The following is a 21,544-nucleotide window of genomic DNA, read 5'->3' as shown; positions in this document are numbered from 1 at the left end:
GAATGGGAGAAAATATTTGCAAATGAAGCAACTGACAATAGATTAATTTCCAAAATTTACAAGCACCTCATGCAGCTCAATAACAAAAAAACAAACAACCCAATCCAAAAATGGGCAGAAGACCTAAATAGACATTTCTCCAAAGAAGATGTACAGACTGCCAACAAACACATGAAACAATGCTCAACATCATTAATCCTTAGAGAAATGCAAATCAAAACTACAATGAGATATCATCTCACACCTGTCAGAATGGCCATCATCAAAAAATCTAAAACAATAAATGCTGGAGAGGGTGTGGAGAAAAGGGAACACTCTTGCACTGCTGGTGGGAATGTGAATTGGTTCAGCCACTATGGAGAACAGTATGGAGGTTCCTTAAAAAACTACAAATAGAACTACCATATGACCCAGCAATCCCACTACTGGGCATATACCCTGAGAAAACCATAATTCAAAAAGAGTCACGTACCAAAAAGTTCATTGCAGCTCTATTTACAATAGCCTGGAGATGGAAACAACCTAAGTGCCCATCATCAGATGAAGGGATAAAGATGTGGCACATATATACAATGGAATATTACTCAGCCATATAAAGAAACGAAACTGAGCTATTTGTAATGAGGTGGATGGACCTAGAGTCTGTCATACAGAGTGAAGTAAGTCAGAAAGAGAAAGACAAATACCGTACGCTAACACATATATATGGAATCTAAGAAAAAAAATGTCATGAAGTACCTAGGGGTAAGACAGGAATAAAGACACAGACCTACTGGAGAACGGACTTGAGGATATGGGGAGGGGGAAGGGTGAGCTGTGACAAAGCGAGAGAGAGGCATGGACATATATACACTACCAAACGTAAGGTAGATAGCTAGTGGGAAGCAGCCGCATAGCACAGGGATATCAGCTCGGTGCTTTGTGACTGCCTGGAGGGGTGGGATAGGGAGGGTGGGAGGGAGGGAGACGTAAGAGGGAAGAGATATGGGAACTTATGTATATGTATAACTGATTCACTTTGTTATAAAGCAGAAACTAACGCACCATTGTAAAGCAATTATACCCCAATAAAGATGTTAAAAAAAAAAAAGAAACCCCATGATGACCATTGCTGGCAGTTTTAGGTGCCAAAGGCATACCATCTGACCTCTTATGAAAGTTAAATGGCATCATCTCTCATAGGATTCTGCCATAGCCTTTTGGCAGGCTTTCTGATTAGGATGGAAATCCTGTATGATTTCCCCTAATATCTGTCTTTCTATCTCAAAAGAGCATTATTGTTTTACTAGGACCATGTAGAAGAGCAAATGAAGCCATGCAGTTATCAAAATCAAGTACTTACTCAACTTATGTTTTTGTTTCCAAAAAATTAAGGGTTATATAGGAAAGAAAGAAACTGAACATACATTATGGGCATCATTTAATGATCTACTCATTAATTATTGACACGATGGGCTATCTACAGTCTATTCTTTTGCCAAATACTTACTGTTTCTATCTCCTTCCACCTTGTCTATGCTTTCAAGATGGACTTTTCCCAGATGCTATCTCAGATTTCAGTTCTACTTTGTGAAGGGGCTGTTGTTATTCCAATTTTTTCTCCACTATTTTTTCTAACCAAGAGTGGAGGTTTTCTAAGTGTCTAATTAGTAGGGAAATGGTGAAAGATGGAACTTAATGAAATATTATAATTAAAAATGATAATTATTCAAAGTTATGTAGCAACATATATATTTATATAATACTAACTTTAAAATCAGAATTCAAAATTTTATCTACATTATGAAGACAATTAAAAATATGTAGATAAGAAATGGAAGTGAGGGGAATTCCCTGGCAGTCCAGTGGTTAGGGCTCCATGCTCTCACTGCCGAGGGCCTGGGTTCAATCCCTCGTCGGGGAACTAAAATCCCTTAAGCCGTGTGGTGGGGCCAAAAAAAAAAAAAAAGAAAAAGAAAAAAAGAAATGGAAGAGATTATAGACAGAGGCTAGCAATTATGAATCATGAAAATATCAGAATTATGAGTGATTTTTTTCTTTAGCTCAGGTATGGTGACTGGTTTAAGTTTTCAAAGAGTGGAACGGTGTGGTGGTTGGCTTTGAAACCATTTCATTGCCACAGGGAGGGCAGTCATCAGCGATGCTGCTCCAAAGGAGGCTGGCTGCTGTAATCACAGCTCTCCAATTCTATAGAGACAGCCTGATGACTGCCTTACGAGGCTCACCAAGCTCTCTTGTTAACCTTAGACACATAGACTAAGAAAGAATTCATGGAGCAAGGAGATCCTTGTCAAATTAACCATTGTCTAATATGTCTATTTTCACACTTTCTTCCTCAAATAAAATTGTAAGTGATAAGCCAGCTAATATCATTCAGGAATGATAACACATTAGACATAAAGGCAGCCCTCCACTGTTTAAGGCTCCCTGATTTTATAAGGCTCCTTTTATAAGAATTAAACATTGTAGTTTCATTAAAAATGGAATACAATTTGCAATTATCTTTTTAGTTTTTCACAGTAAAACAAAATATGAAAACTTCTCCCTGGTATACTGTTTCACTGCTTTCATTTTCCACCTGTTGGCTTATCAGTAATATAATCTTATTTGTCAGTTCACAACTACAATGGTCTCCCTTTCTGATCCTCAGGGTGTTTTCTTGATTTGTTTTAGCCACACAGACAACCGGTTAAGGAGGAAATCTGTGAGGTCGTTTACAAAAGAGGGAGGAGATATGGGGATATATGTATATGTATAGCTGATTCACTTTGTTATAAAGGAGAAACTAACACACCACTGTAAAGCAATTATACTCCAATGAAGATGTAAAAAAAAAAGAGTAATTGCTATGCATTCGTATCCCAACTCCGCTGCTTTTAAAGAGGAGTTACTGAACTTCTCTAGGCTTTCAATTTACTTATCTGTAAACAGGGAACAATAATAGTACTTTTCATGGAAAGTGTTTGGGAGGATGAAATAAGCCAATATATGTGAAGTGGTTAGTACAGTTTTTGACAAATAGCCAAGTACTCACTAAATGTTAGTTATTAGGGTTAGTATTACTTTTAGTTTTAGCATATGTCATTTAGGAAATAGACAGGAAAATTACAGCTTTAGTCTTCTTTATGTTAGGAACTTACAGTGAAGTTACAGCAATATATATCATTAAATTCCTAAACATATAATACAAACAAAAACATAAGTTTCCAAAGATAATGGCTGAGCCATTTTTAAGATGCAGTTTTAGATGGACTATTCAAAAGCAAATTTTTATTTCAAAAGTTTGACAAGAATAGCAAATATAATACAATCTTGTCTTTGTTTCAGGTGTCCAAAACACCTTACTCATTTTGATGAAAAAATTGTTTTGTTTCCTCCTTTCATACTTTCTTTTGCAACTCTTTCTGTCTCTTATTTAAAGCTCCTTGCTTTTCCAAAAGCTATTAAACCCCAATCCTTCTTGCTATCACTGTAGGATTCCTGTATGTTTTAAGAGTATTCCTCGGGCTTCCCTGGTGGTGCAGTGGTTGAGAGTCCGCCTGCCGATGCAGGGGACACGGGTTCGTGCCCCGGTCTGGGAAGATCCCATATGCTGCGGAGCGGCTGGGCCCGTAAGCCATGGCTGCTGAGCCTGCGCATCCGGAGTCTGTGCTCCGCAACGGGAGAGGCCACAGCAGTGAGAGGCCCGCGTGCCACAAAAAAAAAAAAAAAAAAAAAAAAAGAGTATTTCTCAATTGCCAAATTTCAGAGTCTTGTTGCCCTGATCAACTCTGTCTCTATATGCCTCTCATCTCTCCTTTCCCTCATCTAACTCAAGGGTCCAATCCAAATTATTTTTCCCTGGTAATTCCTCCTGACCAATTAACCACTTTGTTCCGTGATCCGCTAGATTCACAGAACCCTAAATTTTTGAGAGGAAAAAAGAAATAGCATAACATACTGCGTACATGATGGATAAGACCAGAACCCTCAAGAATAACCACACGGATTCTGTTTCACATAGTCAAGTGAAAAATTGGCCAAACCATCATTAGAAATTCCTAATTCATCTATGCTCATCAAAGGGAGAAAATCTTAGTGGTAAAAAGTATCTTGTGAAAGAGAGAATTTTTATTCATCTAGATGTTGCCTCCAACAAAGGTACTGATACGTTTGTAAAATCCTATGTGGCTTTCTAACATTCTTGTCATATAATAAAAATCCTGTCGTCGTTGCTGTTCAGACCCTTTGGAAAACTAGCTATGACAAGGACTGGCTAAAAGCTCACTAGTTCATTATTCCCATTTATTCTTCCTGAAATTAAATTGGGAACAAGTTCTGGTCAATGGGTTTTGGGTGGAAGTGATGTCCATAATCTCGAGGCCTGGCCATAAAACCCCATGTCTTGACCACATTCTCTCTTACTCTTCTGTGGTGACTTTGGGCAGCCATGATTTTAAAATTATAGTTTGATAAAATTAGAAAAGTTTGGACCCCCAAGTCACCATTTAGGAGAGAGCTCCCAAGAAGGGTTCTTTGACCTCTACTGAACTAGGACACAACCAAGGAATTAATCACCATTGTATTCAGCTACTGAGATTTCAGGGTTTATTTTTCAAATAAACCTAGTGTAAATAAATACGCTCTGTGACTCAGCATAGTCTAAACAATGATTAATTTAGAAATGGGGGCCATTCCATGCAAGAAAACTATATGGCTTTTTTCTCAGATGACATAGGCAATCTGAGATTCAAATACGTGTTTAGCAGAAGGCCTTTTCCTACCAGAAAAAAACCCTATAGAGTGTGGTCTTCAATGTGACCAAGTTCTCACTATGCCACTTCTCTGCTTAAAATCCCCGAAGGACTACCCATTGTTTAGCATTTAAGGTCCTTCCAAACTGACCTATAAATATGAGGTTTGAAAGGATTCAATATTTATAAAGTACCACGCCTGCTGCTTGATAATACACAGTCAAACAAATTTCCTTTCCCTTCCTTTTTCTGTTTCATTTATCCTGAAAAGTTCTAGACTATTAAGTGGACAAATATATGATGAAGTTTGGTTGGGGGGGGGGAGAGGAAGAAGAAGAAAAGGAAGAGAAAGAAGGGAAGTTGGGCTGGAGGTCAGAAAATGGGAGGAGAAAGTGAGAGTACACCTTATCCCTACCTTATTCTCATATCCACCCTTCCCTTCTCCATTCAGTGCCCTCAAATAAAGTAGGAAGGAGTAGACCTGTTACTTTTTCTAAGAAGGAATTAAGTCCACCTGATTGACTTCATGATACTACAGAAGTACGCGCAACAATTTTGAAGAGATCTTAAAAGATGATGCAATGTGAAAACCACACCATTGTATCTAATTTATTAAACAAAATTAATTTTAACATTGATATTAGCCATCAATTTTCCTCTAATCTCTACTTTACTTTGACTGCAAAGACTACTGTTCATTTCAGCTTGCTTTCTTTTCATAAATTAACATTAAAAATCAGTAGATTTTAATCCATGGTATAATTTTATCCAGTGTATTTTATTTTAAGAACGTATCTTTGATACTAACCTTGGTTTCTGTGATTTTCTTTTGGATTGCATCCATTGTGTAGGGACCCTCCTTCCATGACTCAAGCTTGGCTCTGGCCTGCCCCAAGACCTGCTGAGCTTCTTCCTTAGCTTCCAGCCATTGTGTTGAATCTTTTAACATTTCATTCAACTGTTGCCTCCGGTTCTGAAGGTGTTCCTGTACTTCATCCCACTGACTCTGAATTCTTTCAACTGGAAAAGAAGGAAAAATGAATACATGGGAGTAAATGTTACTCTGGAGAAGACATTTGAAATTTAACACCCAAATATTATCTCACATTTTATATTACTTATAAAAGAAATTGCTCATTGTGTTACAGCTAGAATGATGGACAATGGAATTTCTTACTTTTTTCAAAGGCAAACATAAGTTTTTGTTAAACCAACTTCCTGAAGGTGATCTAGAACATCAATAGTACATGTGAAAATTTAACTGTGTCTATTCCTCTTTTTTTAGTTTTAAAAGCAGGATAAAACATTTATTAACATAGTACATTAACACAGTTGTATAACTGAATGCAAGACCTTTTCACATAATATCCCCTAAAGCATCTCAAGCACTACATGTCTAAAACAGAACCTATAGAAAAGGAACTATTTCTTTCTAAAAAAAGAGCCTGTTACTTATTCTCTCTTCCTCAGTCACTGTGCCAACACGTTGACTAACCTGATTTTTCTCACTTCCTAACTGCAAATGTCATAACCATTTACTCAGCCCCAAGTAGGACATATCTAAATCATATGCCTTCTTCTCCTTTTCATCCACACAAACAGGTTCCCCTGAATCTATCTTTTCATGCTCTTCCTAGTGATGTAGTTCACATCTTAATTTCCATTTTTAACCAAGGATGTTCCCGCAATCTTTAAACTACTCTTTTTTTTTGAATTGTAGTTTATTTTTTTATAGAGCAGGTTCTTATGCATTTTATATATATTAGTGTATATATGTCAATCCCAATCTCCCAATTCATCACACCATCACCACTCCCCTCCCCACCACCTTCCCTGCTTGGTGTCCATATGTTTGTTCTCTACATCTGTGTCTCTATTTCTGCCCGACAAACCGGTTCAACTGTACCATTTTTCTAGGTTCCACACAAATGCATTAATATACGATATTTGTTTTTCTCTTTCTGACTTACTTCACTCTGTATGACAGTTTCTAGAAGCATCCACGTCTCTACAAATGACCCAGTTCGTTCCTTTCCATGGCTGAGTAATATTCCATTGTATACATGTACCACATCTTCTTTATCCACTCATCTGTTGATGGGCAATGAGGTTGCTTCCATAACCTGGCTATTGTAAATAGTGCTGAAATGAACATTGGGGTGCATGTGTCTTCTTGAATTACGTTTTTTTCTGGGTATATACCCAGTAGTGGGATTGCTGGGTCATATGATAATTCTATTTTTAGTTTTTTAAGGAACCTCCATACTGTTCTCCATAGTGGCTGTATCAATTTACATTCCCACCAATAGTGCCAGGAGGGTTCCCTTTTCTCCATACCCTCTCCAGCATTTGTTGTTTGTAGATTTTCTGATGATGCCCATTCTAACTGGTGATGTTGAGCAGCTTTTCATGTGCTTCTTAGCCATCTCTATGTCTCCTTTGGAGAAATGTCTACTTAGGCCTTCTGCTCATTTTTGGATTGGGTTGTTTTTTTAATATTGAGCTGCATGAGCTGTTTGTATATTTTGGAAATTAATCCTTTGTCTGTTGATTCATTTGCAAATATTTTCTCCCATTCTGAGGGTTGTCTTTTCGTCTTGTTTGTAGTTTCCTTTGCATTGCAAAAGCTCTTAAGTTTCATTAGGTCCCATTTGTTTATTTTTGTTTTTATTTCCATTACTCTAGGAGGTGGATCAAAAAAGATCTTGCTGTGATTTAGGTCAAAGAGTGTTCTTCCTATGTTTTCCTCTAAGAGTATTATAGTGCCCAGTCTTACATTTAGGTTTCTAATGCCTTTTGAGCTTATTTTTGTGAATGGTGTGAGGGAGTGTTCTAATTTCATTCTTTTACATGTAGCTGTCCAGTTTTCCCAGCACCACTTATTGAAGAGGCTGTCTTTTCTCCATTGTGTATTCTTGCCTCCTTTGTCATAGATTAGTTGACCATAGGTGTGTGGGGTTATCTCTGGGCTTTCTATCCTGTTCTATTGATCTATATTTCTGTTTCTGTGCCAGTAACATATTGTCTTGATTACTGTAGCTTTGTAGTATAGCCTTAAGTCAGGCAGTCTGATTCCTCCAGTTCCGTTTTCTTCCCCTCAAGACTGTTTTGCCTATTCGGGGTCTTTTGTGTCTCCATACAAATTTTAAGATTTTTTGTTTTAGTTCTGTAAAAAATGCCATTGGTATTTTGATAGGGATTGCATTGAATATGTAGATTGCTTTCGGTAGTATAGTCATTTTCACAATATTGATAATTCCAATCCCAGAACATGGTCTATCTCTCCATCTGTTTGTATCATCTTTAATTTCTTTCATCAGTGTCTTATAGTTTTCTGCATACAGGGCTTTTGTCTCCCTAGGTAGGTTGATTCCTAGATATTTTATTCTTTTTGTTGCAACGGTAAATGGGAGTGTTTTCTTAATTTCTCTTTCAGAATTCTTATAATTATTGTATAGGAATGCAAGAGATATCTGTGCATTAATTTTGTATCCTGCAACTTTACCAAATGCATTGATTAGTTCTAGTAGTTTTCTGGTGGCATCTTTATGATTTTCTACGTATAGTATCATGTCATCTGCAAACACTGACAGTTTTACTTCTCCTTTTCCAATTTGTATTCCTTTTATTTCTTTTCCTTCTCTGATTGCTCTGGCTAGCACTTCCAAAATTATGTGGAATAACAGTGGCGAGAGTGGACATTCTTGTGTTGTTCCTGATCTTAGAGGAAATGCTTTCAGGTTTTCACCATTGAGAATGATGTTTGCTGTGGGTTTGTCATATATGGCTTTTATTATGTTGAAGTAGGTTTGTTCTATGCCTACTTTCTGGAGAGTTTTTATCATAAATGGGTGTTGAATTTTGTCAAAAGCTTTTTCTGCATCTATTGAGATGATGATATGGTTTTTATTTTTCAATTTGTTAATATGGTGTATCACATTGATTGATTTGCATATATTGAAGAATCCTTGCATCCCTGGGATAAATCCCACTTGATCATGGTGTATAATCCTTTTAATGTGTTGTTGGATTCTGTTTTCTAATAATTTCTTGAGGATTTTCACAACTATATTCATGAGTGATATTGGTCTGTAATTTTCTTTTTTGTAGTATCTTGTCTGGTTTTGGTATCAGGGTGATGGTGGCCTCACAGAATGAGTTTGGGAGTGTTCCTCCCTCTGCAATTCTTTGGAAGAGTTTGAGAAGGATGGGTGTTAGCTCTTCTCTAAATGTTTGACAGAATTCACCTGTGAAGCCATCTGGTGCTGGACTTTTGTTTGTTGGAAGATTTTTAATCACAGTTTCAATTTCATTACTTGTGATTGGTCTGTTCATATTTTCTATTTCTTCCTGGTTCAGTCTTGGAAGGTTATACCTTTCTAAGAATTTGTCCATTTCTTCCAGGTTGTCCATTTTATTGGCATGGAGTTGCTTATAATAGTCTCTTAGGATGCTTTGTATTTCTGTGGTGTCTGTTGTAACCTCTTTTTCATTTCTTTTTATGGATTTGAGTCCTCTCCCTCTTTTTCTTGATGAGTCTGGGTAATGTTTTATCTGTTTTGGTTATCTTGGCAAAGAACTCGCTTTTAGTTTTATTGATCTTTGCTACTGTTTTCTTTGTTTCTATTTCATTTATTTCTGTTGTGATCTTTATGATTTCTTTCCTTCTACTAACTTCAGTTTTTCTTTGTTCTTCTTTCTCTAGTTCCTTTAGGTGTGAGGTTAGATTGTTTATTTGAGATTTTTCTTGTTTCCTGAGGTAGGCTTATATTGCTATAAACTTCCCTCTCAGAACTGCTTTTGCTGCATCCTATACGTTTTGGATCATCGTGTTTTCGTTGTCATTTGTCTCTAGGTATTTTTTGATTTCCTCTTTGGTTTCTTCAGTGATCTCTTGGTTATTTAGTAACATATTGTTTAGTCTCCATGTGTTTGTGTTTTTTACGTTTTTTTCCCCCAATAATTCATTTCTACTCTCACAGCGCTGTGGTCAGAAAAGATGCTTAATATAATTTCAATTTTCTTAAATTTACTGTGGCTTGATTTGTGACCCAAGATGTGCTCTATCTTGGAGAATGTTCCATGTGCACTTGAGAAGAAAGTTTAATCTGCTGTTTTTGGATGGAATGTCCTATAAATATCAATTAAATCTATCTGGTCTATTGTGTCATTTAAAGCATCTGTTTCCTTAATTATATTCATTTTGGATGATCTGTCCATTGGTGTAAGTGAGGTGTTAAAGTCCCCCACCATTATTGTGTTACTGTCGATTTCCTCTTTTAGAGCTGTTAGCAGTTGCCTTATGTATTGAGGTGCTCCTATGTTGGGTGCATATATATTTATAATTGTTATATCTTCTTCTTGGATTGATCCCTTGATCATTATGTAGTGACCTTCCTTGTCTCTTATAACATTCTTTATTTTAAAGTCTATTTTATCTGATATGAGTATTGCTATTCCACCTTTCTTTTGATTTCCATTTGTGGGGAGTATCTTTTTCCAACCCATCACTTTCAGTCTGTATGTGTCCCTAGGTCTGAAGTTGTCTCTTGTAGACAGCATATATATGGGTCTTGTTTTTGTATCCATTCAGCAACCCTGTGTCTTTTGGTTGGAGCATTTAATCCATTCACGTTTAAGGTAATTATCCACATGTATGTTCCTATTACCATTTTTTCAATTGTTATGGGTTTGCTTTTGTAGGTCCTTTTCTTCTCATGTTTCCCACTTAGAGAAGTTCTTCTAGCATTTGTTGTAGAGCTGGTTTGGTGGTGCTGAATTCTCTCAGCTTTTGCTTGTCTGTAAAGCTTTTGATTTCTCCACTGAAGCTGAATGAGATCCATGCTGGGTAGAGTAATCTTGGTTGTAGGTTCTTCCCTTTCATCATTTTTAATGTATCATGCCACTCCCTTCTGGCTTGTAGAGCTTCTGCTGAGAAATCAGCTGTTAACCTTATGGGAGTTCCCTTGTATGTTATTTGTCGTTTTTCCCTTGTTGCTTTCAATAATTTTTCTTTGTCTTTAATTTTTGTCAATTTGATTACTATGTGTCTCGGTGTGTTTCTCCTTGGGTTTATCCTGTATGGGACTCTCTGCGCTTCCTGGACTTGACTTGGGTGGCTATTTCCTTCTCCATGTTAGGGAAGTTTTCAACTGTAATCTCTTCAAATATTTTCTCGGGTCCTTTCTCTCTCTCTTCTCCTTCTGGGACTCCTATAATGTGAATGTTGTTGCGTTTAATGTTGTCCCAGAGGTCTCTTAGGCTGTCTTTGTTTCTTTCCATTCTTTTTTCTTTATTCTGTTCCATGGCAGTAAATTCTACCATTCTGTCTTCCAGGTCACTTACCCATTCTTCTGCCTCAGTTATTCTGCTATTGATTCCTTCTAGTGTATTTTTCATTTCAGTTATTGTATTGTTCATCTCTGTTTGTTTGTTCTTTAATTCTTCTAGGTGTTCGTTCTTTAATTGTTCTAGGTGTTTGTTAAACATTTCTTGCATCTTCTCGATCTTTGCCTCCATTCTTTTTCTGAAGTCCTGGATCATCTTCACTATCATTATTCTGAATTCTTTTTCTGAAGTCCTGGATCATCTTCACTATCATTATTCTGAATTCTTTTTCTGGAAGGTTGCCTGTCTCCACTTCATTTAATTGTTTTTCTGAGGTTTTATCTTGTTCCTTCATGTGGTACATAGCCCGCTGCCTTTTCTTCTTGTCTATCTTTCTGTGAATGTATTTTTTGTTCCACAGGCTGCAGGATTGTAGTTCTTCTTGCTTCTGCTGTCTGCCCTCTCTTACTGTGTCTTTTCTTAATCTTTAGAGCCAAATATGAGTAATCTTTCCGAAAGCTCCTATAGCAGAATGCCCACATCTCCTTGCCCTTATCACTTCATTGCCCAACAGCCTGACCTCCAATACCATCACTGACATTTCATTCTTTGTAGGCTTTGTGTTGTCATAAAGTTTGCTTTGCCATCTAAGTGGTAGGCTAGATACATTAAGGAATTGAGGCTCCCCTGCCCAGTCTCCCACCACCTTACCTCCCAGGAACAGCCTGTAACCAATGACTGATGGTAGTCATTAGGGTATGAATATTCTAGCATGCTTTTGCTATGGGAGATATCTGTGAGGTATGTGATTTATAAGGGTTCCAGAGTTCTCCCAGTGGGATAAAGCTCTAGTGGGTCATGGTGGTAAACTGTTTGATTATGTACCATCCTTTACTGGCTGTCTTGCCTTACCTGTCTCATTTTCTCATTCCCCTATTGATATTTCTCTCAACTCCCAAATAAACCACTTGCTCTCAAAACTTTTTTTCTGCGGCAATCCAAGACCAGATAGGCACATTGGAAACTTCTTGTAACAATGACAGTTATATTCTGTAAGTAGGACAGGCTTACATCGAGGCTATTTTCTGGTATCACTGTGAGTCAAAGATGGAGATTCCCTATAGATGTTGCTCTGGAATACTTTATTTTAGAATATTAAAAATAAACATAACAAGATTGCTTTTTCTTTTCTTTGAGCACCACATAATCTTCATTTTAAGCTGATTTCATAAAATGGAAATAATGCCATAGAAAACAGGAAATAAAACCACCACTTACTTTACTCCTTAAGCAGGAAATCTGACAGACATTCTAGATTTTTCCCTAAGCCTCACCAAACACCATATATAACTGGTTACTAAGTTTTCTCATACAGAACTCCTTTCTTCTTTCCACACGTTTCCACGGCAAAGCTCCAACATTTTCTGTCTACATGTTTGCAATAGACTGTACATAGTTCCTCTGCCTCAAGTCTCCACTTTCCAATGTAACTTCTACACTGTAGACATAGTAATAACTAATATAAATCTGATCACCCCACTCTCTCATTTAAACCCTTCAATGTCTCCCCACGGTCCTCTGGAATATCTTAGCTTGATACACATATTCCTCTGTGATCTGGCCTGGATAATCTGAGAGATTTATTGACAAAGGAACAAATTATAACATAATCAGAGTGTAGGAAAATCACCAAATTTAATATAAGAAACTAGGCCTTGCAGCAGTGGAGCTGTTAGTACATCTAGGCCCAAGAAATCAGGGGAGGGAGAAGTGGCCAGAAGCTGAGAATCATGAGGAGAAACCACCTTGAGAAGAGCAGTAACCTTTTATCAAGGGACAGAGTCAGCCTGAAGCAAATTCACAGGTAGGGAACTAGAAGAATAAATACCCTGACCTCTCCGCCCTCTCTCTTCAATTTCCTACCAGGGCTCCCCAGTGGCTAAACCAATTGGAAGCCAGAGGGCATGGGAGACCAATGATGACACAGATCAACCACCCAGAGTAGACAGCGAGGTAGAGAAGGGCAATGGACAAATAAAACGTATACGGCACAGTCTTGCGCTTTTTATTTTTTATTTTGTTTTGTTTTGTTTTTTGCAGTACACGGGCCTCTCACCACTGCGGTCTCTCCCATCGCACAGCACAGGCTCCGGACGTGCAGGCTCAGCGGCCATGGCCCACAGGCCCAGCCACTCCGCGGCATGTGGGATCTTCCCGGACCGGGGCACGAACCCATGTCCTCTGCATTGGCAGGCGGACTCTCAACCACTGCGCCACCAGGGAAGCCCCTGTGCTTCTTATTTCATGACATAAGCTTGGTCTTTCTTAATTAAAATTGCTGTTGCCTCCCTAAAGTTATAAGAAGTTATGAGTTAAAGAAGTACCTGAGATATTTTGTAAATAACCATCAGTACTAAACAGACCCTACAAGACTACTGATTGTGACATGAATTAAAGAACGTGGTACCTAGAATAGGTAAAACCAAGTAAGTGACATTCATTACAGGTACTGTTTTTATCAGTTTCATTTTGGTTTGGGTGTTTGCTATGCATTGCAAATCCAGTCAACATATCATCTTCCAACTTTGGTTAACATGTCAACCTGTTTAAATGTCAATAACTCCTTATAATCTTTGAGCACCATTTTTTTTTTCTTGTTGCATTGCTGTTGTTCACCCACTGGGTAGTATAGCACTCATTATAGTTGAGATCTACAATTATTAGTCTATTTAATCTTTAGTTTACAAAACTACTAGTGTAAATGCTATTATAAAAAAAGCTATTTAAAATATTAGTAAAAGAGTCTTTAAGTGTTCTGGAATATTTTCTTATCAATCATAGAAACAACTAATAACACAATTACAAACCATTTTCCAAATTATCCCAGCAGGCTACTTTATTATGCATAGCTGGCACCTCTTCTTTTTCTTGGCCTATTGTTATATACGTATTACATGTATTTGCAAATAATGAAATTGACTTTCCTCTAAAAGCCGATGATTACAATTTGCCTTAATCAGCCTTAATTAGTGACATTTTACTACGCTGTTAAAATGTTTAGAACGCCTAGTATTTTTGACAAAAACATGGTAAGCCATTTGCATTCATGCCAGTGAATATTTTCTACATCCTAAATTCATTTCAATAGGGTAGACATAATCTATATTTTTAGGCCATCACTTGATATGAGAAAGAAGTAGTTTCTCCTATCATGTGGGTAGATATTTCTTAATTGTGGAAAAAGGAGGAAACTTTTATAGCCTATAACATTATTTCAGACAAACATACCATTTGAATGCCTGTTCAATCACAGCAATGGAGGTTTTCATCCCAAAGGGGTCATGTGTGTACAATTTAGCAAGAGAAAATGGTTTACTGGGTGTGTGTCCCACTAAAGATGTGCTTTCTCATCCTTGACCTTCAACTGTACTTGATCATGAGATAATACTTAACGAAACAGATTTATAGTTATAGACTCACTCAACAATCTAGCTACCCCTCCATTCACACCTATCTATCCATCCTGCCAGTTACCTTTTTATTTACCAGCTACTGGATACCAGGCATTAGGCCAAGAACTGGGGAAACAAAGGAGTCTAAGACAGATTCCCTGGCTTCCAGTTGGTTGGTACCTGTTAGATGGAAGTGTTATTTACCATCTACTCAAGGAATAAAGATCAACAGTTCTAGGGAAAAGATAATGAGTTCAATCCTACACCTATTCAGTGAAAAGTTCTGAGGATCTTTCACATAGGACTATCATTTTAGTCAGCTGGACTGAAGGTGCCATGGTATAGCTGCATATTTTGGAAGACAGAGAAATCCAAGATTAGAAATCACTGGAGAGAAGTAAAAACTGAAGCCATTAAGAGGAACACATTCTCATTGGTATGGGGTATAGATTGAGCAAAAGAGGGTTAAAGATGGAGTCTTGAAAAATATAACACATAAACACAGAATACAGTGTCAATAGTCAATAAGATGGATGAACGGCTAGAGAGGCAGGAGGATCACTTGGAAAGTGCCCTTCCATAGAAATGTGGATAAGAGAAAATTTCACAAACACAAGCGTGGTTAACATTTTAAATACCATAGATGTCACAAGAGCTAATAAAAATCATAATAAAACATTATTTGAATACCCACTCTGCTCAAGGCACTGTTTTAAGCTCTTTAGCTGTATTAACTCATTTAATCATCATGAAAATCTTATGAGGTAGGTATAATTGCTTGTGTTGTTATTGTTGTTGCTGTTCTCCTCATTTAACAGATGAAGAAATAGGGGCCATGTTAAAGAACTGGCCTAAGGTCATACAGATAGTGAGTGGAAGAGCCAACACTTAGACCCAAGCAGTCAGACTTCCCAAAGCCCATGCCGAAAGTATCCACTGGCTTTGACCACAAGCAACTTCCTGAAGACCATACAGCTAAAGAGTGGTAGAAATCTTACTGTAGAGAACTGACAAGTCAATCAGCCAATGATGGATGAGAGGGGGGAGATAATTGCCCCTTGTTGGTGACAACTGTCAGGTGCATTTTTCACTATCTCCTACACTTCATTCATTGGGGCTGCCCTCTAGCTGCCCACAGCAATAACCTGCTCAGTAACTGGCTCAATTATTGGCTTCTTTCCTTTACACATTTCACTGTCCTACTCCCCTACTGGTACTTCCAGGGACCACCACACAAGTAAATCACCATTACTTAAATCATTGTTTCAAGGTCAGCTTCTGAGGGAACCTAGTCTAAGTTAGAATTTTATTCATTAAAAAATTTCTCAGGGCACAGCTCAGTGCTTGGCACTTGGTATACTTTTGATAACTGCTAAATGAATTGTCCATGTATACTGTTTCAAATATCCATGTTTCCTTTTTAGAAAGATGTAAAAATACTACTTTCAAAGTTAACCCCTAGCCAGGACCTTGAGTCTTTCTTCTCTAAAAGCAATAATTGTCTCTTTATTGCATTTCAGGTCTATATAATTTGAACACTGGATTAAGTCTTTCACATTTCCCTCATTTTTTTTTCTTTGACATTTTATTTTATTTTATTTTATTGCGGTACGCGGGCCTCTCACCGTTGTGGTCTCTCCCATTGCGGAGCACAGGCTCCGGATGCGCAGGCTCAGCGGCCATGGCTCACGGGCCTAGCCGCTCCGCAGCACGTGGGATGTTCCCGGACTGGGGTACGAACCCGTGTCCCCTGCATCGGCAGGTGGACTCTCAACCACTGCGCCACCAGGGAAGCCCGACATTTTCATTTTTTAATCTTTTTTTTAAAACATCTTTATTGGAGTATAATTGCTTTACAATGTTGTGTTATTTTCTGCTATATAACAAAGTGAATCAGCTATAATGTACACATATATACCCATATACCCTGCCTCTTGTGTCTCCCTCCCACCCTCCCTATTCCACCCCCCTAGGTGGTCACAAAGCAACGAGCTGATCTCCCGGTGCTATGTGACTGCTTCCCACTAGCTATCTGTTTTACATTTGGTACTGCATATATGTCCATGGTACTCTCTCACTTCCTCCTAGCTTACACTCCCCCCAGCACCCGTGTCCTCAAGTCTATTTTCTAAATCTGTGTCTTTATTCCTCTCCTGCCCCTAGGTTCTCCAAAACCTTTTTTTTTTAATTCCATATATATGTGTTTGCATACAGTGTTTGTTTTTCTCTTCCTGACTTACTTCACTCTGTATGATTGACTCTACATCCATCGACCTCACTACAAATAACTCAATTTCATTTCTCTTTATGGCTGAGTAATATTTCACTGTATATATGTGCCACACCTTCTTAATCCATTCATCTGTCGACGGACACTTAGGTTGCTTCCATGTCCTGGCTACTGTAAATAGAGCTGCAATGGACATCGTGGTACATGACTCTTTTTGAATTATGGATTTCTCAGGGTATACGCCCAGTAATGGGATTGCTGGGTCATACGGTAGCTCTATTTTTAGTTTTCTAAGGAGTCTCCATACTGTTCTCCATAGTGGCTGTGTCAGTTTACATTCCCACCAACAGTGCAAGAGGGTTCCCTTTTCTCCACACCCTCTCCAGAATTTATTGTTTGTAGACTTTTTGATGTTGCCCATTCTGACGGGTGTGAGGTGATACCTCATTGTAGTTTTGATTTGCATTTCTCTAATAATTAGTGATGTTGGGCATTCTTTCACGTGTTTGTTGCCAATCTGTATATCTTCTTTGGAGAATGCCTATCTAGATCTTCTGCCCATTTTTGGATTGGGTTGTTTATTTTTTTGATATTGAGCTGCATGAGCTTCTTGTATATTATGAAGATTAATCTTTTGTCAGTTGCTTCATTTGCAGATATTTTCTCCCACTCTGCGGGTGGTCTTTTCATCTTGTTTGTGGTTTCCTTTGCTGTGCAAAAGCTATTAAGTTTCATTAGGTCCCATTTGTTTATTTTTGTTTTTATTTCCATTTCTCTACAAGGTGGGTCAAAAAGGATCTTGCTGTGATGTATGTCACAGACTGTTCTGCCTATATTTTCCTCTAAGAGTTTTATAGTGTCTGGCCTTACATTTAGGTCTTTAACCCATTTTGAGTTTATTTCTGTGTATAGTGTTAGGGAGTGTTCTAATTTCATTCTTTTACATGTAGCTGTCCAGTTGTCTCAGCACCACTTATTGAAGGGCTGTCTTTTCTCCATTGTATATTCTTCCCTCCTTTATCAAAGATAAGGTGACTATATGTGTGTAGGTTTATCTCTGGGCTTTCTAACCTGTTCCATTGATCTACATTTCTGTTTTTGTGTCAGTACCATACTATCTTGGTTACTGTAGCTTTGTAGTATAGTCTGAAGTCATGGAGCCTGATTCCTCCAGCTCCATTTCTCTTTCTCAAGATTGCTTTGGCTATTCGGGGTCCTTTGTGTTTCCATGCAAATTGTGAAATTCCTTCTTCTAGTTCTGTGAAAAATGCCATTGGTAGTTTAAAAGGGATTGCACGGAATCTGTAGATTGCTTTGGGTAGTATAGTTATTTTCACAATGTTGATTCTTCCAGTCCAAGAACATGGTCTATCTCTCCATCTGTTTGTATCATCTTTAATTCATCAGTGTCTTACAGTTTTCTGCATAAAGGTCTTTTGTCTCCTTAGGTAGGTTTATTCCTAGGTATTTTATTCTTTTTGTTGCAACTGTAAATGGGAGTGTTTCCTTAATTTCTCTTTCAGATTTTTCATCATTAGTGTATAGGAATTCAAGAGATTTCTGTGCATTAATTTTGTATCCTGCTACTCTATCAAATTCATTGATTAGCTCTAGTAGTTTTCTGGTAGCATCTTTAGGAATCTCTATGTATAGCATCATACCAACTGCAAACAGTGACAGCTTTATTTCTTCTTTTCCAATTTGGATTCCTTTTATTTCTTTTTCTTCTCTGACTGCTGTCACTAAAACTTTCAAAACTATGTTGAATAACAGTGGTGAGTGTGGACACCCTTGTCTTGTTCCTCTTAGTGGAAACGGTTTCAATGTTTCACCATTGAGAACGATGTTGGCTGTGGGTTTGTCATATATGACCTATATTATATTGAGGTAAGTTCCCTCTATGCCTACTTTCTGGAGGATTTTTATCATAAATCAGTGTTGAATTTTGTCGAAAGTTTTTCTGCAACTATTGAGATGACCATATGGTTTTTATCCTTCAATTTAATATGGTGTATCACATTGATCGATTTGCATATATTGAAAAATTCTTGCATTCCTGGGATAAACCCCACTTGATCATGGTGTATGATCCTTTTAATGTGCTGTTGGATTCTGTTTGCTAGTATTTTGTTGAGTATTTTTGCATCTATGCTCATCAGTGATACTGGCCAGTAGTTTTCTTTTTTCGTGACATCTTTGTCTGGTTTCAGTATCAGGGTGATGGTGGCCTCATAGAATGAGTTTGGGAGTGTTCCTCCCTCTGCTATACTTTGGAAGAGTTTGAGAAGGATAGGTGTTAGCTCTTAGCTCTTCTCTACATGTTTTATAGAATTCGCCTGTGAAGCTATCTGGTCTTGGGCTTTTGTTTCTTGGAAGATTTTTAATCACAGTTTCAACTTCAGTGCTTGTGACTGGTCTGGTTATATTTTCCATTTCTTCCTGGTTCAGTCTCAGAAGGTTGTGCTTTTCTAAGAATTTTTCCATTTCTTCCAGGTTGTCCATTTTATTGGCATAGAGTTCCTTGTAGTAATCTGTCATGATCCTTCGTATTTCTGCAGTGTCAGGTGCTACTTCTTTTTCATTTGTAATTCTATTGATTTTAGTCTTCTCCCTTTTTTTCTTGATGAGTCTGGCTAATGATTTTTCATTTTTGTTTATCTTCTCATAGAACCAGCTTTTAGTTTTATTGATCTTTGCTATCATTTCCTTCATTTCTTTTCCATTCATTTCTGATCTGATCTTTACGATTTCTTTCCTTCTGCTAAATTTAGGGTTGTTGTTGTTCTTCTTTCTCTAACTGCTTTAAGTGTAAGGTTAGGTTGTTTATTTGAGATTATTTCTTGTTTCTTGAGGTAAGATTTTATTGCTTGAACTTGCCTCTTAGAACTGCTTTTGCTGCATCCCATAGGTTTTGGGTCGCCATATTTTCATTGTCATTTGCTTCTAGGTATTTTTTGATTTCCTCTTTGATGTCTTCAGTGACCTCTTGGTTGTTAAGTAGTGTATTGTTTAGCCTCCATGTGTTTGTATTTTTTACAGTTTTTTTCCTGTAATTGATATGTAGTCTGATAGCACTGTGGTCACAAAAGATACTTGATACAATTTCAATTTTCTTAAAATTACCAAGGCTTGATTTGTGACCCAAGATATGATCTATCCTGGAGAATGTTCCATGAGCACTTGAGAAGTGTATTCTGTTGTTTATGGATGGACTGTCCTATAAATATCAATTAAGTCCATCTCGTTCAATGTGTCATTTAAAGCTTGTGTTTGCTTACTTATTTTCATGTTGGATGATCAGTCCATTGGTGAAAGTGGGGTGTTAAAGTCCCCTTCTATGATTTTGTTACTGTTGATTTCCCCTGTTATGGTTGTTAGCATTTGCCTTAAGTATTGAGGTGCTCCTGTATTGGGTGTATAATTATATACAATTGTTATATCTTCTTCTTGGATTGATCCCTTGATCATTATGTGGTGTCCTTCTTTGTCTCTTGTAATAGTCTTTATTTTAAAGTCTATTTTGTCTGATATGAGAATTGCTCACAATGTTTTTTCTGTCTCATAAACCCACTGCCTCTAGCCCTTAACCTGCTATACCGCTAAATGATTCAGTTGGGGGCTTCCCTGGTGGCACAGTGGTTGAGAGTCCGCCTGCCGATGCAGGGGACACGGGTTCATGCCCCGGTCCAGGAAGATCCCACGTGCCGCGGAACGGCTGGGCCCATGAGCCATGGCCACTGAGCCTGCGTGTCCGGAGCCTGTGCTCCGCAACAGGAGAGGTCACAACAGTGAGAGGCCCGCGTACAGCAAAAAAAAAAAAAAAAAAAAAATCCATAAATTAAAAATAACTGTGGGGGGGAGGAATCCTGTAAGCCAAAACTAATCAGTGACCTCTAACATTCTTAAAATAAACTGTAGGTCAGAGAGAATCTGTTGGCATGTCTTTTTGCCTCAGTCTGTCTTTTTAATTAAATTTTAGACTGAGTAACATGGAAAAGTACATGTGTATATTGGATGATATTTTTATGGGCATTTTCAATATTTGAAACATACTGAGCTCCAGAGGATAATAACAACAATAAACTATCATATTGTTATTAACATAAGTACAATTCGATGAATACTAGAAAGACAGCAGATGTATCGCCCCTTGTGAAATAACTAACCATATGTGAGAATCCATTTTGCAGAGTAGAAATTACGGAGAGATTATTTTCTTTACAAAAGGATACACCATAGATTTCTCTAATCAACTTGTCAAAGATATTTAAAATATTATTTGACTTGTATTCCACTCCCAGGTATATAGCCCAGAGAAATGCATATTCACCAAAAGACATGTACGAAATTAGAAGATTACCCAAATTGGAAACTACCGAAATTCCCATCTACTATAAAATGGAATGGACAAATACATTGCGGCAAGTTTATCAACAGAATACTATCCAGCAACGAGAATTAAATATCTACATCTATATTCAATGATATGTATTAACCTCACAAACGTAAGGTTGAGGCAAAGAAACCAGCCAAAACCAAGGACATACTGTATTATTCTATTTATAAAATGTATAAAATCAGGAAAAAGTAAGATGACTACAGAAGTCAGGATAGCCGTTACCTTTGTTGGACTGGTAGTCACTGAAAGAGACATGACAGGGACTTTTGAGGTTCCGGTAATATTCTTTTTCTTGATATGAGTGCTGTTTACACACTTGTAATCAGTTTGTGCACATTCACCAAGCTAGACATTTATGTTATATGCACTTTTCCTTACGTATATTGTACTTCAATAAAAATTT

General features: G+C 37.6%; 1 protein-coding gene across 1 annotated transcript in view; it reads right to left on the bottom strand.

Moving 5' to 3' along the window:
- Window positions 1–21,544, bottom strand: part of DMD (dystrophin) — a 2,243,521-nt gene that overhangs the window by 555,162 nt on the left and 1,666,815 nt on the right. Inside the window, exon 53 of the mRNA XM_060293058.2 lies at window positions 5,542–5,753. Within this exon, the coding sequence (XP_060149041.1) occupies window positions 5,542–5,753 (212 nt within the window). The remainder of the gene's footprint in view (window positions 1–5,541; window positions 5,754–21,544) is intronic.

The sequence above is a fragment of the Globicephala melas genome, chromosome X (genome assembly GCF_963455315.2).
Source record: "Globicephala melas chromosome X, mGloMel1.2, whole genome shotgun sequence".
NCBI classification, from domain to species: Eukaryota; Metazoa; Chordata; class Mammalia; order Artiodactyla; family Delphinidae; genus Globicephala; species Globicephala melas.
Note: the sequence above shows the minus strand (reverse complement) of the source record. Positions and strands in the feature narration are given on the sequence as shown.